Here is a 21,481-nt window from a genome sequence, read left to right as displayed (position 1 = left end):
CCTGCTGCTACTGACATACCTCTACTCTCTCTCTCTTCCCTGCTACTACTGACATACCTCTACTCTCTCTCTACCCTGCTGCTACTGACATACCTCTACTCTCTCTCTCTTCCCTGCTACTACTGACATACCTCTACTCTCTCTCTCTACCCTGCTGCTACTGACATACCTCTACTCTCTCTCTCTACCCTGCTGCTACTGACATACCTCTACTCTCTCTCTATCCTGCTACTACTGACATACCTCTACTCTCTCACTACCCTGCTGCTACTGACATACCTCTACTCTCTCTCTACCCTGCTACTACTGACATACCTCTACTCTCTCTCTACCCTGCTACTACTGACATACCTCTACTCTCTCTACCCTGCTACTACTGACATACCTCTACTCTCTCTCTCTCTACCCTGCTACTACTGACATACCTCTACTCTCTCTCTCTACCCTGCTACTACTGACATACCTCTACTCTCTCTCTACCCTGCTGCTACTGACATACCTCTACTCTCTCTCTCTTCCCTGCTACTACTGACATACCTCTACTCTCTCTCTCTACCCTGCCGCTACTGACATACCTCTACTCTCTCTCTACCCTGCTGCTACTGACATTCCTCTACTCTCTCTCTCTACCCTGCTGCTACTGACATACCTCTACTCTCTCTCTACCCTGCTGCTACTGACATACCTCTACTCTCTCTCTACCCTGCTGCTACTGACATACCTCTACTCTCTCTCTCTACCCTGCTGCTACTGACATACCTCTACTCTCTCTCTCTACCCTGCTACTACTGACATACCTCTACTCTATCTCTACCCTGCTGCTACTGACATACCTCTACTCTCTCTCTACCCTGCTACTACTGACATACCTCTCCTCTCTCTACCCTGCAACTACTGACATACCTCTACACTATCTCTACCTTGCTGCTACTGACATACCTCTACTCTCTCTCTCTACCCTGCTGCTACTGACATACCTCTACTCTCTCTCTCTACCCTGCTACTACTGACATACCTCTACTCTCTCTCTACCCTGCTGCTACTGACATACATCTACTCTCTCTCTACCCTGCTGCTACTGACATACCTCTACTCTCTCTCTACCTTGCTACTACTGACATACCTCTACTCTCTCTCTCTACCCTGCTGCTACTGACATACCTCTACTCTCTCTCTCTACCCTGCTACTACTGACATACCTCTACTCTATCTCTACCCTGCTGCTACTGACATACCTCTACTCTCTCTCTCTACCCTGCTGCTACTGACATACCTCTACTCTCTCTCTACCCTGCTACTACTGACATACCTCTACTCTCTCTCTCTCTACCCTGCTACTACTGACATACCTCTACTCTCTCTACCCTGCTACTACTGACATACCTCTACTCTCTCTCTCTCTACCCTGCTACTACTGACATACCTCTACTCTCTCTCTCTACCCTGCTACTACTGACATACCTCTACTCTCTCTCTACCCTGCTGCTACTGACATACCTCTACTCTCTCTCTTTTCCCTGCTACTACTGACATACCTCTACTCTCTCTCTACCCTGCTGCTACTGACATACCTCTACTCTCTCTCTACCCTGCTGCTACTGACATACCTCTACTCTCTCTCTCTACCCTGCTGCTACTGACATACCTCTACTCTCTCTCTACCCTGCTGCTACTGACATACCTCTACTCTCTCTCTACCCTGCTACTACTGACATACCTCTACACTATCTCTACCTTGCTGCTACTGACATACCTCTACTCTCTCTCTCTACCCTGCTGCTACTGACATACCTCTACTCTCTCTCTCTACCCTGCTACTACTGACATACCTCTACTCTCTCTCTACCCTGCTGCTACTGATATACATCTACTCTCTCTCTACCCTGCTGCTACTGACATACCTCTACTCTCTCTCTACCTTGCTACTACTGACATACCTCTACTCTCTCTCTCTACCCTGCTGCTACTGACATACCTCTACTCTCTCTCTCTACCCTGCTACTACTGACATACCTCTACTCTATCTCTACCCTGCTGCTACTGACATACCTCTACTCTCTCTCTCTACCCTGCTGCTACTGACATACCTCTACTCTCTCTCTACCCTGCTACTACTGACATACCTCTACTCTCTCTCTCTCTACCCTGCTACTACTGACATACCTCTACTCTCTCTACCCTGCTACTACTGACATACCTCTACTCTCTCTCTCTCTACCCTGCTACTACTGACATACCTCTACTCTCTCTCTCTACCCTGCTACTACTGACATACCTCTACTCTCTCTCTACCCTGCTGCTACTGACATACCTCTACTCTCTCTCTCTTCCCTGCTACTACTGACATACCTCTACTCTCTCTCTACCCTGCTGCTACTGACATACCTCTACTCTCTCTCTCTTCCCTGCTACTACTGACATACCTCTACTCTCTCTCTCTACCCTGCTGCTACTGACATACCTCTACTCTCTCTCTCTACCCTGCTGCTACTGACATACCTCTACTCTCTCTCTACCCTGCCATCACTGACATACCTCTACTCTCTCTACCCTGCTGCTACTGACATACCTCTACTCTCTCTCTCTACCCTGCTGCTACTGACATACCTCTACTCTCTCTCTACCCTGCTACTACTGACATACCTCTACACTATCTCTACCTTGCTGCTACTGACATACCTCTACTCTCTCTCTCTACCCTGCTGCTACTGACATACCTCTACTCTCTCTCTACCCTGCTGCTACTGACATACCTCTACTCTCTCTCTCTACCCTGCTGCTACTGACATACCTCTACTCTCTCTCTACCCTGCTACTACTGACATACCTCTACACTATCTCTACCTTGCTGCTACTGACATACCTCTACTCTCTCTCTACCCTGCTACTACTGACATACCTCTACTCTCTCTCTACCTTGCTGCTACTGACATACCTCTACTATCTCTCTCTACCCTGCTGCTACTGACATACCTCTACTCTCTCTCTCTACCCTGCTACTACTGACATTCCTCTACTCTCTCTCTACCCTGCTGCTACTGACATACCTCTACTCTCTCTCTACTCTGCTGCTACTGACATACCTCTACTCTCTCTCTACCCTGCTGCTACTGACATACCTCTACTCTCCCTCTACCCTGCTGCTACTGACATACCTCTACTCTCTCTCTCTCTACCCTGCTGCTACTGACATACCTCTACTCTCTCTCTACCCTGCTACTACTGACATACCTCTACTCTCTCTCTACCCTGCTGCTACTGACATACCTCTACTCTCTCTCCACCCTGCTGCTACTGACATACCTCTACTCTCTCTCTACCCTGCTACTACTGACACACCTCTTCTCTCTCTACCCTGCTACTACTGACATACCTCTACTCTCTCTCTACCCTGCTACTACTGACATACCTCTACTCTATCTCTACCCTGCTACTACTGACATACCTCTACTCTCTCTCTACCCTGCTGCTACTGACATACCTCTACTCTCACTCTACCCTGCTACTACTGACATACCTCTACTCTCTCTCTCTACCCTGCTGCTACTGACATACCTCTACTCTCTCTCTCTACCCTGCTGCTACTGACATACCTCTACTCTCTCTCTCTACCCTGCTACTACTGACATACCTCTACTCTATCTCTACCCTGCTGCTACTGACATACCTCTACTCTCTCTCTCTCTACCCTGCTGCTACTGACATACATCTACTCTCTCTCTACCCTGCTACTACTGACATACCTCTACTCTCTCTCTACCCTGCTACTACTGTCATACCTCTACTCTCTCTCTACCCTGCTGCTACTTACATACCTCTACTCTCTCTCTCTACCCTGCTACTACTGACATACCTCTACTCTCTCTCTCTACCCTGCTACTACTGACATACCTCTACTCTCTCTCTACCCTGCTACTACTGTCATACCTCTACTCTCTCTCTACCCTGCTGCTACTGACATACCTCTACTCTCTCTCTCTACCCTGCTACTACTGACATACCTCTACTCTCTCTCTACCCTGCTACTACTGACATACCTCTACTCTCTCTCTCTACCCTGCTACTACTGACATACCTCTACTCTCTCTCTACCCTGCTGATACTGTTTTACTTCCCTCTTCAGTCTACAGTGGCTTTCCAACATCTGTGGACACAGACATAGATCTGTGAAAATGAAATACTTACAGGGGATGGTAGATATTTCTTCAGTCATCAGTCATCTTTATTTCATACTCTATCTATATTTTCCAATATATGCAATGTATGCTGGTGATATGGTAATGTGGATATTGAAAGTAAACAATATTATAGAGACTAATAACACTACAGCTGATGTTAATGTAGACAGTTTAAACCACATTATAGAGACTTACAGGATAACACTACAGCTGATGTTAATGTAGACAGTTTAAACCACATTATAGAGACTTACAGGATAACACTACAGCTGATGTTAATGTAGACAGAATAAACCACATTATAGAGACTTTCAGGATAACACTACAGCTGATGTTAATGTAGACAGTTTAAACCACATTATAGAGACTTTCATGATAACACTACAGCTGATGTTAATGTAGACAGTTTAAACCACATTATATAGACTAATAACACTACAGCTGATCTTAATGTAGACAGTTTAAACCACATTATAGAGACTTTCAGGATAACACTACAGCTGATGTTAATGTAGACAGTTTAACCCACATTATATAGACTAATAACACTACAGCTGATCTTAATGTAGACCGTTTAAACCACGTATTGCAGTAATCTACTGCAGAGAACAGTCTCATAGTTATCTTCCTCCTCTTCCTTCTCCATGAGGTCGAGGGTCAGGGAAAGCTGTCATATAAACTGTAGTAATACTGTAGTAAAATACTGTAATGTAGAGAATCAATCAATGTAGTAATACTGTGGTAATATACTGTAATATAGTGTAGAGAATCAATCAATGTAGTAATACTGTAGTAATATACTGTGATATAGTGTAGAGAATCAATCAATATAGTAATACTGTAGTAATATACTGTAATATAGTGTAGAGAACATATAAGGCCTCATAGTTCATTTCTTCTTCTGGAGATCCAGGGCCATCTAGCTAAGGGTCAGGGGAAGTTGGCAGGGGACGGGATGTCTCAGGTGACCAAGACTCTACTGGATCTCACCCAGAGAAGGAACTTCTACGCTGGAGACCTGCTGTCCTCTGTGGAGATACTCAGAAACGTGACTGATACCTTCAAGAGGGCCAGCTACGAACCAAGCTCAGACGATGTGCAGGTGAGTGGATCGGTCTCTTTTGTCTTGATAAATGTTGACCATGCTGCTGAGGTAGAATTGTGTGTTGGAGTTATTTTGATTTGTGTTACAGGGATCCTTTTTTTTTTTGCATACAAGAAAATAGAAACAATATGATAACGTTTAAAAGGAAAAGAGCATGTGGAGGAGAGATGGAAAAACCCTGAGAGGCTTGTCAACGTATCTCCCCCTTTCAAATGAAATTGGAATGATTATTTACACAGTTAAAGTCCCCATGCCAGCTTTGTTATTTTTAAATCATCACTGTATGTCTCATAAATCACTGTATGTTTATTTAATGAAAATAACTGTTTTAATCATTTATTTCCCTGAGCCTCCTTTGGCCCTTGAAATGCTCCGCCTGATCGTGTGGGCGTTAGAAAACAGATTTGAAGATATTTACATACACAGACATGATTGGCTGATAGTATGATCTCATAGCCTGGTTCCTCTCTAGGTTTCTTCCTAGGTTTTGGCCTTTCTAGGGAGTTTTTCCTAGCCACCGTGCTTCTACACCTGCATTGCTTGCTGTTTGGGGTTTTAGGTTGGGTTTCTGAACAGCACCTTGAGATATCAGCTGATGTAAGAAGGGCTATATAGATACATTTGATTTGATTTGATTTAGAGTCCACCCCCTTACCCAGATGAACAGTCATTGGTCTATTATAATCAGATCACATTGTGATGTCATGACGTGGGCCAAAAGTTCCATCCCACCTGAACAGGCTGAAATTCCAGACATTTTTTCCCACAAAAAGGGCCTTATTGTTATTTTGACATCATACACACTAACTGCATAGTAGCCATGTCAGAGATACATCTAATTGGCCAACCAAGGATCAATAATTGCTCTACAGATGATGTGGTGTAGTCAGGAGCCATTGTCCAGACAGTGTACCCTTGGATACTCAGAGAGAGAGGAAGTTAAGTTTCCAGACAAGCAGTTCTTACAGTGAGGGAAAAAAGTATTTGATCCCCTGCTGATTTTGTACGTTTGCCCACTGACAAAGAAATGATCAGTCTATAATTTTAATGGTAGGTTTATTTGAACAGTGAGAGACAGAATAACAACAAAAAAATCCAGAAAAACGCATGTCAAAAATGTTATAAATTGATTTGCATTTTAATGAGGGAAATAAGTATTTGACCCCTCTGCAAAACATGACTTACTACTTGGTGGCAAAACCCTTTTTGGCAATCACAGAGGTCAGACGTTTCTTGTAGTTAGCCACCAGGTTTGCACACATCTCAGGAGGGATTTTGTCCCACTCCTCTTTGCAGATCTTCTCCAAGTCATTAAGGTTTTGAGGCTGACGTTGGCATCTCAAACCTTCAGCTCCCTCCTCAGATTTTCTATGGGATTAAGGTCTGGAGACTGGCTAGGCCACTCCAGGACCTTAATGTGCTTCTTCTTGAGCCACTCCTTTGTTGCCTTGGCCGTGTGTTTTGGGTCATTGTCATGCTGGAAAACCCATCCACGACCCATTTTCAAAGCCCTGGCTGAGGGAAGGAAGTTCTCACCCAAGATTTGACGGTACATGGCCCCGTCCATCGTCCCTTTGATGCGGTGAAGTTGTCCTGTCCCCTTAGCAGAAAAACACCGCCAAAGCATAATGTTTCCACCTCCATGTTTGACGGTGGGGATGGTATTCTTGGGGCCATAGGCAGCATTCCTCCTCCTCCAAACATGGTGAGTTGAGTTGATGCCAAAGAGCTCCATTTTGGTCTCATCTGACCACAACACTTTCACCCAGTTGTCCTCTGAATCATTCAGATGTTCATTGGCAAACTTCAGACGGGCATGTATATGTGCTTTCTTGAGCAGGGGGACCTTGCGGGCGCTGCAGGATTTCAGACCTTCACGGCGTAGTGTGTTACCAATTGTTTTCTTGGTGACTATGGTCCCAGCTGCCTTGAGATCATTGACAAGATCTTCCCGTGTAGTTCTGGGCTGATTCCTCACCGTTCTCATGATCATTGCAACCCCACGAGGTGAGATCTTGCATGGAGCCCCAGGCCGAGGGATATTGACAGTTCTTTTGTGTTTCTTCCATTTGCAAATAATCGCACCAACTGTTGTCACCTTCTCACCAAGCTGCTTGGCGATGGTCTTGTAGCTCATTCCAGCCTTGTGTAGGTCTACAATCTTGTCCCTGACATCCTTGGAGAGCTCTTTGGTCTTGGCCATGGTGGAGAGTTTGGAATCTGATTGATTGATTGCTTCTGTGGACATGATTTGATTTGATTTAGAGTCCACCCCCTTACCCAGATGAACAGTCATTGGTCCATAGTCACCAAGAAAACAATTGATAACACACTACGCCGTGAAGGTCTGAAATCCTGCAGCGCCCGCAAGGTCCCCCTGCTCAAGAAAGCACATATACATGCCCGTCTGAAGTTTGCCAATGAACATCTGAATGATTCAGAGGACAACTGGGTGAAAGTGTTGTGGTCAGATGAGACCAAAATGGAGCTCTTTGGCATCAACTCAACTCACCATGTTTGGAGGAGGAGGAATGCTGCCTATGGCCCCAAGAATACCATCCCCACCGTCAAACATGGAGGTGGAAACATTATGCTTTGGGGGTGTTTTTCTGCTAAGGGGACAGGACAACTTCACTGCATCAAAGGGACGATGGACGGGGCCATGTACCGTCAAATCTTGGGTGAGAACTTCCTTCCCTCAGCCAGGGCTTTGAAAATGGGTCGTGGATGGGTTTTCCAGCATGACAATGACCCAAAACACACGGCCAAGGCAACAAAGGAGTGGCTCAAGAAGAAGCACATTAAGGTCCTGGAGTGGCCTAGCCAGTCTCCAGACCTTAATCCCATAGAAAATCTGAGGAGGGAGCTGAAGGTTTGAGATGCCAACGTCAGCCTCAAAACCTTAATGACTTGGAGAAGATTTGCAAAGAGGAGTGGGACAAAATCCCTCCTGAGATGTGTGCAAACCTGGTGGCCAACTACAAGAAACATCTGACCTCTGTGATTGCCAACAAGGGTTTTGCCACCAAGTACTAAGTCATGTTTTGCAGAGGGGTCAAATACTTATTTCCCTCATTAAAATGCAAATCAATTTATAACATTTTTGACATGCGTTTTTCTGGACTTTTTTGTTGTTATTCTGTCTCTCACTGTTCAAATAACCTACCATTAAAATTATAGACTGATCATTTCTTTGTCAGTGGGCAAACGTACAAAATCAGCAGGGGATCAAATACTTTTTTCCCTCACTGTACCCTCTAGATAGGAGTGTCTGCTAAATGACTAAAATAGAAATGGAAACAAATAGGTACCTGCCTGGGATGAGCTGTCACCTCTGTTATTATGTTGTCTAACGCTACCTTTGTAATCATTATATTTACTGTAACATGTAATGTTTGGTTTCCCCAGAGTGGGTGAATGTTATTATGTTGTCTAAAGTTTCACATTTGTATTTTTTATTTAACCTTTATTTAACTAGTTAAGCTACCATTGTAATTATATTTACTGTGACATGTAATCATTATATTTACTGTAACATGTAATCATTGTATTTACTGTAACATGTAATCATTATATTTACTGTAACATGTAATCATTGTATTTACTGTAACATGTAATCATTATATTTACTGTGACATGTAATCATTATATTTACTGTAACATGTAATCATTGTATTTACTGTAACATGTAATCATTGTATTTACTGTAACATGTAATCATTGTATTTACTGTGACATGTAATCATTGTATTTACTGTAACATGTAATCATTGTATTTACTGTAACATGTAATCATTATATTTACTGTGACATGTAATCATTGTATTTACTGTAACATGTAATCATTGTATTTACTGTAACATGTAATCATTATATTTACTGTGACATGTAATCATTGTATTTACTGTAACATGTAATCATTGTATTTACTGTAACATGTAATCATTATATTTACTGTAACATGTAATCATGTCACCACCTCTACCTCTTCCCCCCTCCATCCTTTCACACCCTCTACCTCTTTCCCCCTCCCTCCTGTCACCCCCTCTACCTCTTTCCCTCTCCATCCTGTCACCCCCTCTACCTCTTTCCCCCTCCGTCCTGTCACACCCTCTACCTCTTCCCCCTCCATCCTGTCATCCCCTCTACCTCTTCCCCCCTCCATCCTGTCACCCCCTCTACCTCTTTCCCTCTCCATCCTGTCACCCCCTCTACCACTTTCCCTCTCCATCCTGTCCCCCCTCTACCTCTTTCCCCCTCCGTCCTGTCACCCCCTCTTCCTCTTCCCCCCTCCATCCTGTCACCCCCTCTACCTCTTTCCTCCTCCGTCCTGTCACCCCTCTACCTCTTTCCCCCTCCCTCCTGTCACCCCCTCTACCTCTTTCCCCCTCCATCCTGTCACCCCCTCTTCCTCTTTCCCCCTCTGTCCTGTCACCCCTCTACCTCTTTCCCCCTCTCTCCTTTCCCCCCTCTACCTCTTTCCCTCTCCCTCCTATCACCCCCTCTACCTATTTCCCTCTCCCTCCTGTCACCCCCTCTACCTATTTACCCTCCCTCCTGCCCCCCACTCTACCTCCCACTCACTCTTCCGACCCCCTCTCTCCCTGTCTCCCCTTCCCCTCTCCCTGTCTTCCCTCTCCTCCTCCCTCTCCCCTGTCTCCCCCCTCTCTCCTCTGTCTCTCCCCTGTGTCCCCCTCCCTGTCTTCCCCTCTCTCCTCCAGCTTTATTCTCTTTATTTCAGTAGGATGATGGAGATTACAGCCTAAACCCCCCCTCCTCCTCCTCCTCCTCCTCCTCCTCCTCCTCCTCCTCCTCCCCCCTCCTCCTCCTCCTCTTCCCCCTCCTCTTCCTCCTCCTCCAATAAGATCATTTCTGTCCTGAACGCTAGCTGTGTCCTGGTCGTGTGTCTGGTCTGTCGTTGTGTGGACAGACAGTCTGACGCAATGAGTACAGCTAGCGCTTGCTGCTGCATCTGTGCACTTTTGCTGTGTGTGTGTGTGTGTGTGTGTGTGTGTGTGTGTGTGTGTGTGTGTGTGTGTGTGTGTGTGTGTGTGTGTGTGTGTGTGTGTGTGTGTGTGTGTGTGTGTGTGTGTGTACGTGCTAATGTTAAAATGGGCACATTACCACCAGAGGGAGCATAAGCATTCAAGTAGAGAACAAGATTGTCTGTGTCACGGGAAAGGGGCCACCCCTGGGCACACACACACACACACACACACACACACACACACACACACACACACACACACACACATGGGAGACCAGCTGAAATATTTTTGACTCTGACTGTCAGTAGGGTAGTGGTTATTCTGCTGAGGATCATCCTAGACTCTGACTGTCAGTAGGGTAGTGGTTATTCTGCTGAGGGTCATCCTTCACTCTGACTGTCAGTAGGGTAGTGGTTATTCTGCTGAGGATCATCCTAGACTCTGACTGTCAGTAGGGTAGTGGTTATTCTGCTGAGGATCATCCTAGACTCTGACTGTCAGTAGGGTAGTGGTTATTCTGCTGAGGATCATCCTAGACTCTGACTGTCAGTAGGGTAGTGGTTATTCTGCTGAGGATCATCCTAGACTCTGACTGTCAGTAGGGTAGTGGTTATTCTGCTGAGGATCATCCTAGACTCTGACTGTCAGTAGGGTAGTGGTTATTCTGCTGAGGGTCGTCCTAGACTCTGACTGTCAGTAGGGTAGTGGTTATTCTGCTGAGGATCATCCTAGACTCTGACTGTCAGTAGGGTAGTGGTTATTCTGCTGAGGATCATCCTAGACTCTGACTGTCAGTAGGGTAGTGGTTATTCTGCTGAGGATCATCCTTCACTCTGACTGTCAGTAGGGTAGTGGTTATTCTGCTGAGGATCATCCTAGACTCTGACTGTCAGTAGGGTAGTGGTTATTCTGCTGAGGATCATCCTAGACTCTGACTGTCAGTAGGGTAGTGGTTATTCTGCTGAGGATCATCCTAGACTCTGACTGTCAGTAGGGTAGTGGTTATTCTGCTGAGGATCATCCTAGACTCTGACTGTCAGTAGGGTAGTGGTTATTCTGCTGAGGATCATCCTAGACTCTGACTGTCAGTAGGGTAGTGGTTATTCTGCTGAGGGTCATCCTTCACTCTGACTGTCAGTAGGGTAGTGGTTATTCTGCTGAGGATCATCCTAGACTCTGACTGTCAGTAGGGTAGTGGTTATTCTGCTGAGGATCATCCTAGACTCTGACTGTCAGTAGGGTAGTGGTTATTCTGCTGAGGATCATCCTAGACTCTGACTGTCAGTAGAGTAGTGGTTATTCTGCTGAGGGTCATCCTAGACTCTGACTGTCAGTAGGGTAGTGGTTATTCTGCTGAGGATCATCCTAGACTCTGACTGTCAGTAGGGTAGTGGTTATTCTGCTGAGGATCATCCTAGACTCTGACTGTCAGTAGGGTAGTGGTTATTCTGCTGAGGATCATCCTAGACTCTGACTGTCAGTAGGGTAGTGGTTATTCTGCTGAGGATCATCCTAGACTCTGACTGTCAGTAGGGTAGTGGTTATTCTGCTGAGGGTCATCCTAGACTCTGACTGTCAGTAGGGTAGTGGTTATTCTGCTGAGGATCATCCTTCACTCTGACTGTCAGTAGGGTAGTAGTTATTCTGCTGAGGGTAATCCTTGACTCTGACTGTCAGTAGGGTAGTGGTTATTCTGCTGAGGATCATCCTAGACTCTGACTGTCAGTAGGGTAGTGGTTATTCTGCTGAGGATCATCCTAGACTCTGACTGTCAGTAGGGTAGTGGTTATTCTGCTGAGGATCATCCTAGACTCTGACTGTCAGTAGGGTAGTGGTTATTCTGCTGAGGATCATCCTAGACTCTGACTGTCAGTAGGGTTGTGGTTATTCTGCTGAGGATCATCCTAGACTCTGACTGTCAGTAGGGTAGTGGTTATTCTGCTGAGGATCATCCTAGACTCTGACTGTCAGTAGGGTAGTGGTTATTCTGCTGAGGATCATCCTAGACTCTGACTGTCAGTAGGGTAGTGGTTATTCTGCTGAGGATCATCCTAGACTCTGACTGTCAGTAGGGTAGTGGTTATTCTGCTGAGGATCATCCTAGACTCTGACTGTCAGTAGGGTAGTAGTTATTCTGCTGAGGGTAATCCTTGACTCTGACTGTCAGTAGGGTAGTGGTTATTCTGCTGAGGATCATCCTTCACTCTGACTGTCAGTAGGGTAGTAGTTATTCTGCTGAGGGTAATCCTTGACTCTGACTGTCAGTAGGGTAGTGGTTATTCTGCTGAGGGTCATCCTTCACTCTGACTGTCAGTAGTGTAGTGGTTATTCTGCTGAGGGTAATCCTTGACTCTGACTGTCAGTAGGGTAGTGGTTATTCTGCTGAGGGTAATCCTTGACTCTGACTGTCAGTAGGGTAGTGGTTATTCTGCTGAGGATCATCCTAGACTCTGACTGTCAGTAGGGTAGTGGTTATTCTGCTGAGGGTAATCCTTGACTCTGACTGTCAGTAGGGTAGTGGTTATTCTGCTGAGGATCATCCTAGACTCTGACTGTCAGTAGGGTAGTGATAGTTCCCCTTGCATCTGTCTGTGTGTTTGTACATACATGTGTGTGGAAAGGGGCATCAGCTGTGTTTTCTTTTGATGCAATAAGAGTCAATTTAATTGACTCTATTTCCTCTCTCTCCTCCCTACAGAACTTCTTTCAAATCATCAGCAATCTCCTAGAGGAAGACAACAGGGGAAAGTGGGAAGATGCACAGCAGGTAAACATTCTGCACTGAGCTTGGTACATCATTGAATGCAGTTAAAGTGGGTGAGTGTGGTATTCTTGCAGAACCTGGTCCAGCCAGTTGAATAATATAGCAATCACCAGCACTGAGCCTGAGTTGTATCGCCAGGTTCAACTGGTCATTGTGACCTGAGTTCGTATTCCGAGTAGGAGTGCTGATCAAGGATCAGATTTGCTCTTTTGGATCATAAGATTGTATAAACAGGTGGGACCTGTTCCTGATCCTAGATCAGCCGTGAGGTACTTTTATTTAGTCACATTGTGTAATGTGTCACTGGGATGGGATGTGTCTGTAACTCTATCTGGAGGTATAATACCACCTCTGTCCACTCGGTGGCAGCAGGGAGCACAGCCACTAGAGATGACCAGTCACCATCGACTCATTCCGTCTCTCTATGATGTTTGTTCTTCTTCCCTAGAAACCCAGTCACTCCACAGCAGTCAGGGTGGAAAGGTCATTTCAAATGCTGGATTTCATAATTACAGAACCCCTGAGGAGTATTTAGCTTTATTTAGCCACATCAGAGGGATATAGCTGTGGCTAGAATGGATGTTTCTGCCTCCCTGTGCTGTTGAAAAGAAGGATGTTGCATGTATAGTCTACCTGCTAGGTATAAACAGCTACATGACTCCCATGTTAGTACATCATATTCAACGGTATGTACAGTTGATGTCGGAAGTTTACATTCACTTAGGTTGGAGTCATTAATTAAAACTCGTTTTTCAACCACTCCACACATTTCTTGTTAACAAACTATAGTTCTGGAAAGTCGGTTAGGACATCTACTTTGTGCATGACACAAGTCATTATTCCAACAATTGTTTACAGACAGATTATTTCACTTATAATTCACTGTATCACAATTCCAGTGGGTCAGAAGTTTACATACACTAAGTTGACACATTCTATTGTCATACAATTCAAAAGACAATCCTCTTGATACTGACACAATTATAATTGATTTTGTTGGGAAGAAGGACGCTCATATCGCCCTGTAGATTGGCCCACCTGCCTTCTCTGAGGCAGCAATAGATATATATATAAAACATCATGTTACTGCAAAAACAGCAGGCATCAGTCTCCTCAAGCTAAGCACAGTCACTGCCGTCAATGCAGCATTGTTTTCTCATGTTTCCCTTTCCTGTTTGTACTTCTGAAGGAGCATTTTTCTTCCAAAGCTATGATATACAGGTAACTGCCAAAATAAAGGAAACACCAAAATAAAGAAAACACCAACATAAAGAGTCTTAACAGGGCGTTGGTTCACCACGAGCCAGAACAGCTTAAATGCACCTTGGCAAAGATTGTACAAGTGTCTGGAACTCTATTGGAGGGATTTGACACCATTATTCCACGATCATTTCCATCATTTGGTGTTTTGTTTATAGTGGTGGAAAATGCTGTCTGTGGTGCCGCTCCAGAATCTCCCATAAGTGTTGAGATCCGTTGACTGAGACAGCCATGGCATATGGTTTACATCGTTGTCATGCTCATCAAACCATTCAGTGATGGGGGCATTATCATCCTATGGGGGCATAGCCATGACAGGCAAAATAATGGCCTGCCCAGCATTTTAATACAGTTGAAGTCGGAAGTTTACATACAGTTAGGTTGGAATCCTTAAAACTAGTTTTTCAACCATTCCACATATTTCTTGTTAACAAACTATAGTTTTCTCAAGTCGGTTAGGACATCTACTTTGTGCATGACACAAGTAATTTTTCCAACAATTGTTTACAGACAGATTATTTCACTTATAATTCACTGTATCACAATTCCAGTGGGTCAAAAGTTTACATACACTAAGTTGACTGTGCCTTTGGAAAATTACAGAAAATGATGTCATGGCTTTAGAAACTTCTGATAAGCTAATTGACATAATTTGAGTCAATTGGAGGTGTACCTGTGGATGTATTTCAAGGCCTACCTTCAAACTCATTGCCTCTTGGCTTGACATCATGGGAAAATCAAAAGAAATCAGCCAAGACCTCAGAAAAAAATTGTAGACCTCCACAACTCTGGTTCATCCTTGGGAGCAATTTACAAACGCCTGAAGGTACCACGTTCATCTGTGCAAGCAATAGTACGCAAGTATAACACCAGCCGTCATACCGCTCAGGAAGGAGACGTGTCCTGTCTCCTTCACATGAACGTACTTTGGTGCAAAAAGTGCAAATCAATCCCAGAACAGCAGCAAAGGACCTTATGAAGATGCTGGAGGAAAGGCACAAAAGTATCTATATCCACAGTAAAACGAGTCCCATATCGACATAACCTGAAAGGCCGGTCAGCAAGGAAGAAGCCACTGTTCAAAATCCGCCATAAAAAAGCCAGACTATGGTCTGCAACTGCAGATGGGGACAAAGTTTGTACTTTTTGGAAAAATGTTCTTTGGTCTGATGAAACAAAAATAGAACTGTTTGGCCATAATGACCATCGTTATGTTTGGAGGAAAAAGGGGGAGGCTTCCAAGCCGAAAAACACCATCCCAACCGTGAAGCACATGAGTGGCAGCATCATGTTGTGGGGGTGCTTTGCTGCAGGAGGGACTGGTGCACTCCACAAAATAAATGGCATCATGAGGATGGAAAATTATGTAGATATATTGAAGCAACATCTCAAGACATCAGTCAGGAAGTTAAAGCTTGGTCGCAAATGGGTCTTCCAAATGGACAATGACCCCAAGCGTACTTCCAAAGTTGTGGCAAAATGGCTTAAGGACAACAAAGTCAAGGTATTGGAGTGGCCATCACAACACCTTGACCTCAATCTTATAGAAAATGTGTGGGCAGAACTGAAAAGCATGTGTGAGCAAGGAGGCCTACAAACCTGACTCAGTTACACCAGCTCTGTCAGGAGGAATGGGCCAAAATTCACCCAACTTATTGTGGGAAGCTTGTGGAAGGCTACCCGAAATGTTTGACCCAAGTGAAATAATTTAAAGGCAATGCTACCAAATACTAATTGAGTGAATGTAAACTTCTGACCCACTGGGAATGTGATGAAAGAAATAAAAGCTGAAATAAATCATTCTCTCTACTATTATTCTGACATTTCACATTCTTAAAATAAAACCTTAAACTGAAGTTTTACTCTGATTAAATGTCAGGAATTGTGAAAAACTGAGGTTAAACGTATTTGGCTACGGTGTATGCAAACGTCCGACTAAACTTCCGACTGTAGATTGAACAAGGAAACATCTAATGAAATCATATTTTATACAGAACAGAAATAAATTCTATTCACATTCATCAGCCATATTCTGGAACAGAAATGTGTCGGTCAGGTCCTCTCGTCTTTAACCCACAAAAATACAGATGTCAAGTATTTGTTTTTCACCAAGGATGCTGGGTACAACCTCAAGCAAGGGTTTTATGATTTTATCTGCGTGGGTTTTCCTCCTGTCACTTCTCCTGTCATCATGAATGAGTCTCTCAGGGTTGAGAGGTGGCCACTCTTCCTTCAAAAACTCCCACTTTATTTTAAGACAAACCCGCCCTGTCTCCGGCAGAGACAGCATCTCCACAGACCACTAATTTACAAAGGACATCAGCAGCTTTTGTCAACTTCCAGTGCCAAATGACTGCCTTCCAGGGAGAAAAGGAAAGGAGGGCGAAGGGAGGAAAGAGAGAGAAAGAGAAAGAGAGATAGAAAGAGAGAGAGAGAGAAAAAGAGGAAGAGAAAGAGACGGGGTATTTTGGATGGTTGGTGTTTTTCTTCCTTTTTCTTCTCTCTGTTTCTCTTTGATTCACCTAGGTGGTTAAGACCTTGGAGAGAGAGAGAAAGCGAGAGAGAGAAAGAGAGCGAGGAGAGAGAGAGAAGTAGAGAGGATGAGAACAAGAGGGAAAGAGAGAGAGAATGAGAGATAGAGAGGAAGAGACAGAGAGAGGGAAGGATAGAGGATGAGAAAGATAGAGGAAGAGACATAGAGAGAGAGATAGAAAGATAGAGAGAAGTAGGTAGCCTAGCAGTTAAGAGCATTGGGCCAGTAGCCGAAAGGTTGCTGGTTTGAATCCAGAGCCAACAACAATATATTTACTGAGCAAGGCGGTTAAGCCTAATGGCTCCTGTAAGTCACTCTGGATAAGGGTGTCTGCTAAATGACTGAGAAGGAGAGAAAGAGAACAGCAGGCAGTCTGCCCTCTTTCGACCCAGTCTTCTGTCTCTCTCTACAAGTAGTAATTGGTGGTCCTCACTGCAGTTTCTGTCTTTTGTCTGTCGGGTCTACCACTCACTCACTCACTCACTCACTCACTCACTCACTCACTCACTCACTCACTCACTCACTCGCTCACTCACTCACTCACTCACTCACTCACTCACTCACTCACTCACTCACTCACTCACTCACTCACTCACTCACTCACACACCCTCTCTCTCTCTCTCTCTATCTCTCTCACTGACACACACACACACACAAACACACACACACACACACACACACACACACACACACACTCTCTCTCTCTCTCTCTCTCTCTCTCTCACTGACACACACACACACACAAACACACACACACACACACACACTCTCTCTCTCTCTCTCACTGACACGCACACACACATTCTCTCTCTCTCTCTCTCTCTCTCTCTCTCTCTCTCTCACTGACACACACACACAAACACACACACACACACTCTCTCTCTCTCTCTCTCTCTCTCTCTCTCTCTCTCTCTCTCTCTCTCTCTCTCTCTCTCTCTCACTCACTCACTCACTCACTCACTCACGTTGTGTTGTCGTGTTGCCAACAAACTTAATGATGGTGTGTTGGAGTCTTGCATGGCCACACAGTTGTGAGTGAACAGGGAGTACAGGAGGGGACTAAGCATGCATCCCTGAAGGAACCCCATGTTTAGGGTCAGTGTGGTGGATGTGTTGTTGCCTACCCTCACCACCTGGGGGCAGCTCGTCAGGAAGTCCAGGATCCATTTGCAGCAGGAGGGGTTCAGTCCCAGTGTCCTGAGCTTAGTGATGCGCTTGGAGGGCATAGTGTTGTACACTGAGCTGTAGTCAGTTAACAGCATTCTCACATAGGTGTTCTTCTTGTCCAGGTGGCACAGGGCAGTGAGCAGTGCCCTATCCCACACGACTGCGTCATCTGTGGATCTGTTGGGGCGGTATGCAAATTGTAGTGGGTCTAGGTTATCGGGTAAGGTGGAGGTGATGCCGTCCTTAACTAGCCTCTCAAAGCACTTCATGATGACAGAAGTGAGTGCTACAGGGCGATATTAATTTAGTTAAGTTACTTTAGCTTTTTTGGGTGCAGGAACAATAGTGGACATCTTGAAGCAAGTGGGGATAACAGACTGGGATATGGAGAGATTGAATATGTCCGTAAACACTCCAGCCAGCTGGTCTGCACATGCTCTGAAGACACGGCTAGGATGCCATCAGGGCCGGCAGCCTTAAGAGGGTTAACACACTTAAATGACTTACTCATGTTGGCCACGGAGAACGAGAGCACCCAGTTCTTGTGAACGGATGCAGCCTGTGTCGGCAGCTCGATGCGGGCGAAGAAGGTGTTTAGCTTATCCGGGAGCGAGGCGTCGGTGTGCTCAATGAGGCTTGATTTCACTTTTTAATCCGTAATTGTCCGGAGTCCCTGCTACATATGTCTCGTGTCTGAGCCGATGAATTGCGACTCCACTTTGTCCCTGTACTGTCGTTTTGTCTCTTTGATTGCCTTACGGAGGGCATAGCTGTTTGTAGACGTCCATGTCACCTTGCCATGGTTAAATGCGGTGGTTCATGCTTTCAGTTTTGCACATATGCTGCCATCTATCCACAGTTTGTGGTTTGGGTAAGTTATAATTTTCACAGTGGGAACAATATCCTCTATGCACTTCCTGATGAACCCAGTCACAGAGTCAGTGTACCATTTCCCACACCACGTGATCAAAACAATCTTAAAACATAGATTCCAATTGGTCAAACCAACGTTGAACAGTCCTTACCACATGTGCTTCCTGTTTAAGTTTCTGCCTATAGGTGTAGAGTAACAGAAAGCGTCCGGACTAGTGTCCCGCTCCTTGAAAGTGGCAGCTCTGGCCTTAAACTCAGTGCGGATGTTGCCTGTAATCAATGGCTTCTGGTTAGGATATGTACGCACAGTCACTGTGGAGACGAAGCCGTCAATGCACTTATTAATGAAGCCAATGACTGATGTGGTAAACTCCTCAATGCCATGGGATGAATCCCGGAACATATTCCAGTCTGTGCTAGCAAAACAGTTCTGTAACTTAGCATCTGCTTCATCAGACCACTTACATATTGAGTGTGTCACTGGTAGTTCCTGTTTGAGTTTTTGCTTGTAAGAAGGAATTAGGAGGTTAAAGTTATGGTCAGATTTGCCAAAGGGAGGGCGAGGGAGTGCCTTGTATGCATTTCTGTGCATCAAGGAGATCAAGGGCTTTGTTGCCTCTAGTTGCACAGGTGACATGCTGGTAAAATTGGGGTAAAACAGGTTTCTGTTGCCCTGCATTAAATTCACCGACCACGAGATGCGCCAACTCTGGATGTCCACTTTTTGATTTGCTTATAGCCCTATACAGCTCGTTGAGCGTGGTCTTAGTGCAAGCATCAGTTTGTGGTGGTAAATAGACAGCTATGAAACATATATACAGTGCCTTGCGAAAGTATTCGGCCCCCTTGAACTTTTCGACCTTTTGCCACATTTCAGGCTTCAAACATAAAGATATAAAACGGTCATTTTTTGTGAAGAATCAACAACAAGTGGGACACAATCATGAAGTGGAACGAAATTTATTGGATATTTCAAACTTTTTTAACAAATAAAAAACTGAAAAATTGGGCGTGCAAAATTATTCAGCCCCCTTAAGTTAATACTTTGTAGCGCCACCTTTTGCTGCGATTACAGCTGTAAGTCGCTTGGGGTATGTCTCTATCAGTTTTGCACATCGAGAGACTGAAATTTTTGCCCATTCCTCCTTGCAAAACAGCTCGAGCTCAGTGAGGTTGGATGGAGAGCGTTTGTGAACAGCAGTTTTCAGTTCTTTACACAGATTCTTGATTGGATTCAGGTCTGGACTTTGACTTGGCCATTCTAACACCTGGATATGTTTATTTGTGAACCATTCCATTGTAGATTTTGCTTTATGTTTTGGATCATTGTCTTGTTGGAAGACAAATCTCCGTCCCAGTCTCAGGTCTTTTGCAGACTCCATCAGGTTTTCTTCCAGAATGGTCCTGTATTTGGCTCCATCCATCTTCCCATCAATTTTAACCATCTTCCCTGCCCCTGCTGACGAAAAAGCAGGCCCAAACCATGATGCTGCCACCACCATGTTTGACAGTGGGGATGGTATGTTCAGGGTGATGAGCTGTGTTGCTTTTACGCCAAACATAACGTTTTGCATTGTTGCCAAAAAGTTCGATTTTGGTTTCATCTGACCAGAGCACCTTCTTCCACATGTTTGGTGTGTCTCCCAGGTGGCTAGTGGCAAACTTTAAACAACACTTTTTATGGATATCTTTAAGAAATGGCTTTCTTCTTGCCACTCTTCCATAAAGGCCAGATTTGTGCAGTATACGACTGATTGTTGTCCTATGGACAGAGTCTCCCACCTCAGCTGTAGATCTCTGCAGTTCATCCAGAGTGATCATGGGCCTCTTGGCTGCATCTCTGATCAGTCTTCTCCTTGTATGAGCTGAAAGTTTAGAGGGACGGCCGGGTCTTCGTAGATTTGCAGTGGTCTGATACTCCTTCCATTTCAATATTATCGCTTGCACAGTGCTCCTTGGGATGTTTAAAGCTTGGGAAATCTTTTTGTATCCAAATATGGCTTTAAACTTCTCCACAACAGTATCTCGGACCTGCCTGGTGTGTTCCTTGTTCTTCATGATGCTCTCTGCGCTTTAAACCGACCTCTGAGACTATCACAGAGCAGGTGCATTTATACGGAGACTTGATTACACACAGGTGGATTCTATTTATCATCATTAGTCATTTAGGTCAACATTGGATCATTCAGAGATCCTCACTGAACTTATGGAGAGAGTTTGCTGCACTGAAAGTAAAGGGGCTGATTAATTTTGCACGGCCTATTTTTCAATTTTTTATTTGTTAAAAAAGTTTGAAATATCCAATAAATTTCGTTCCACTTCATAATTGTGTCCCACTTGTTGTTGATTCTACACAAAAAATTACAGTTTTATATCTTTATGTTTGAAGCCTGAAATGTGGCAAAAGGTCGAAAAGTTCAAGGGGGCCGAATACTTTCGCAAGGCACTGTATGAAAACAATCTTGGTAAATAGTATGGTCTGCAGCTTATCATGAAGTATTCTAACTCAGGCGAGGGAAAACTTGAAACTTCCTTAACATTAGAGATCGCGCACCAGTTGTTGTTAATAAAGAGCCACTCCTGCCGCTTCTTCCCCCGTCCGGTCTAGACGA

The 21,481-nt window shown here is 44.7% G+C and overlaps 1 protein-coding gene across 3 annotated transcripts in view; it reads left to right on the top strand.

Moving 5' to 3' along the window:
- LOC106577441 (adhesion G protein-coupled receptor B3) overlaps positions 1-21,481 on the top strand; it is a 350,410-nt gene that overhangs the window by 170,454 nt on the left and 158,475 nt on the right. For 2 of the 3 annotated variants that reach the window (XM_082978578.1, XM_082978573.1), the window contains exons 1-2: positions 5,089-5,280; positions 12,970-13,038. In XM_082978578.1, the coding sequence (XP_082834704.1) occupies positions 5,134-5,280; positions 12,970-13,038 (216 nt within the window). In that variant the 5' untranslated portion in view covers positions 5,089-5,133. Of the gene's footprint in view, positions 1-5,085; positions 5,281-12,969; positions 13,039-21,481 lie in introns of those variants that run through there. The other variant, XM_082978585.1, reaches the window with a different exon arrangement.

The sequence above is a fragment of the Salmo salar genome, chromosome 01 (assembly GCF_965601325.2).
Source record: "Salmo salar chromosome 01, fSalSal1, whole genome shotgun sequence".
Taxonomy (NCBI): domain Eukaryota; kingdom Metazoa; phylum Chordata; class Actinopteri; order Salmoniformes; family Salmonidae; genus Salmo; species Salmo salar.
Note: the sequence above shows the minus strand (reverse complement) of the source record. Positions and strands in the feature narration are given on the sequence as shown.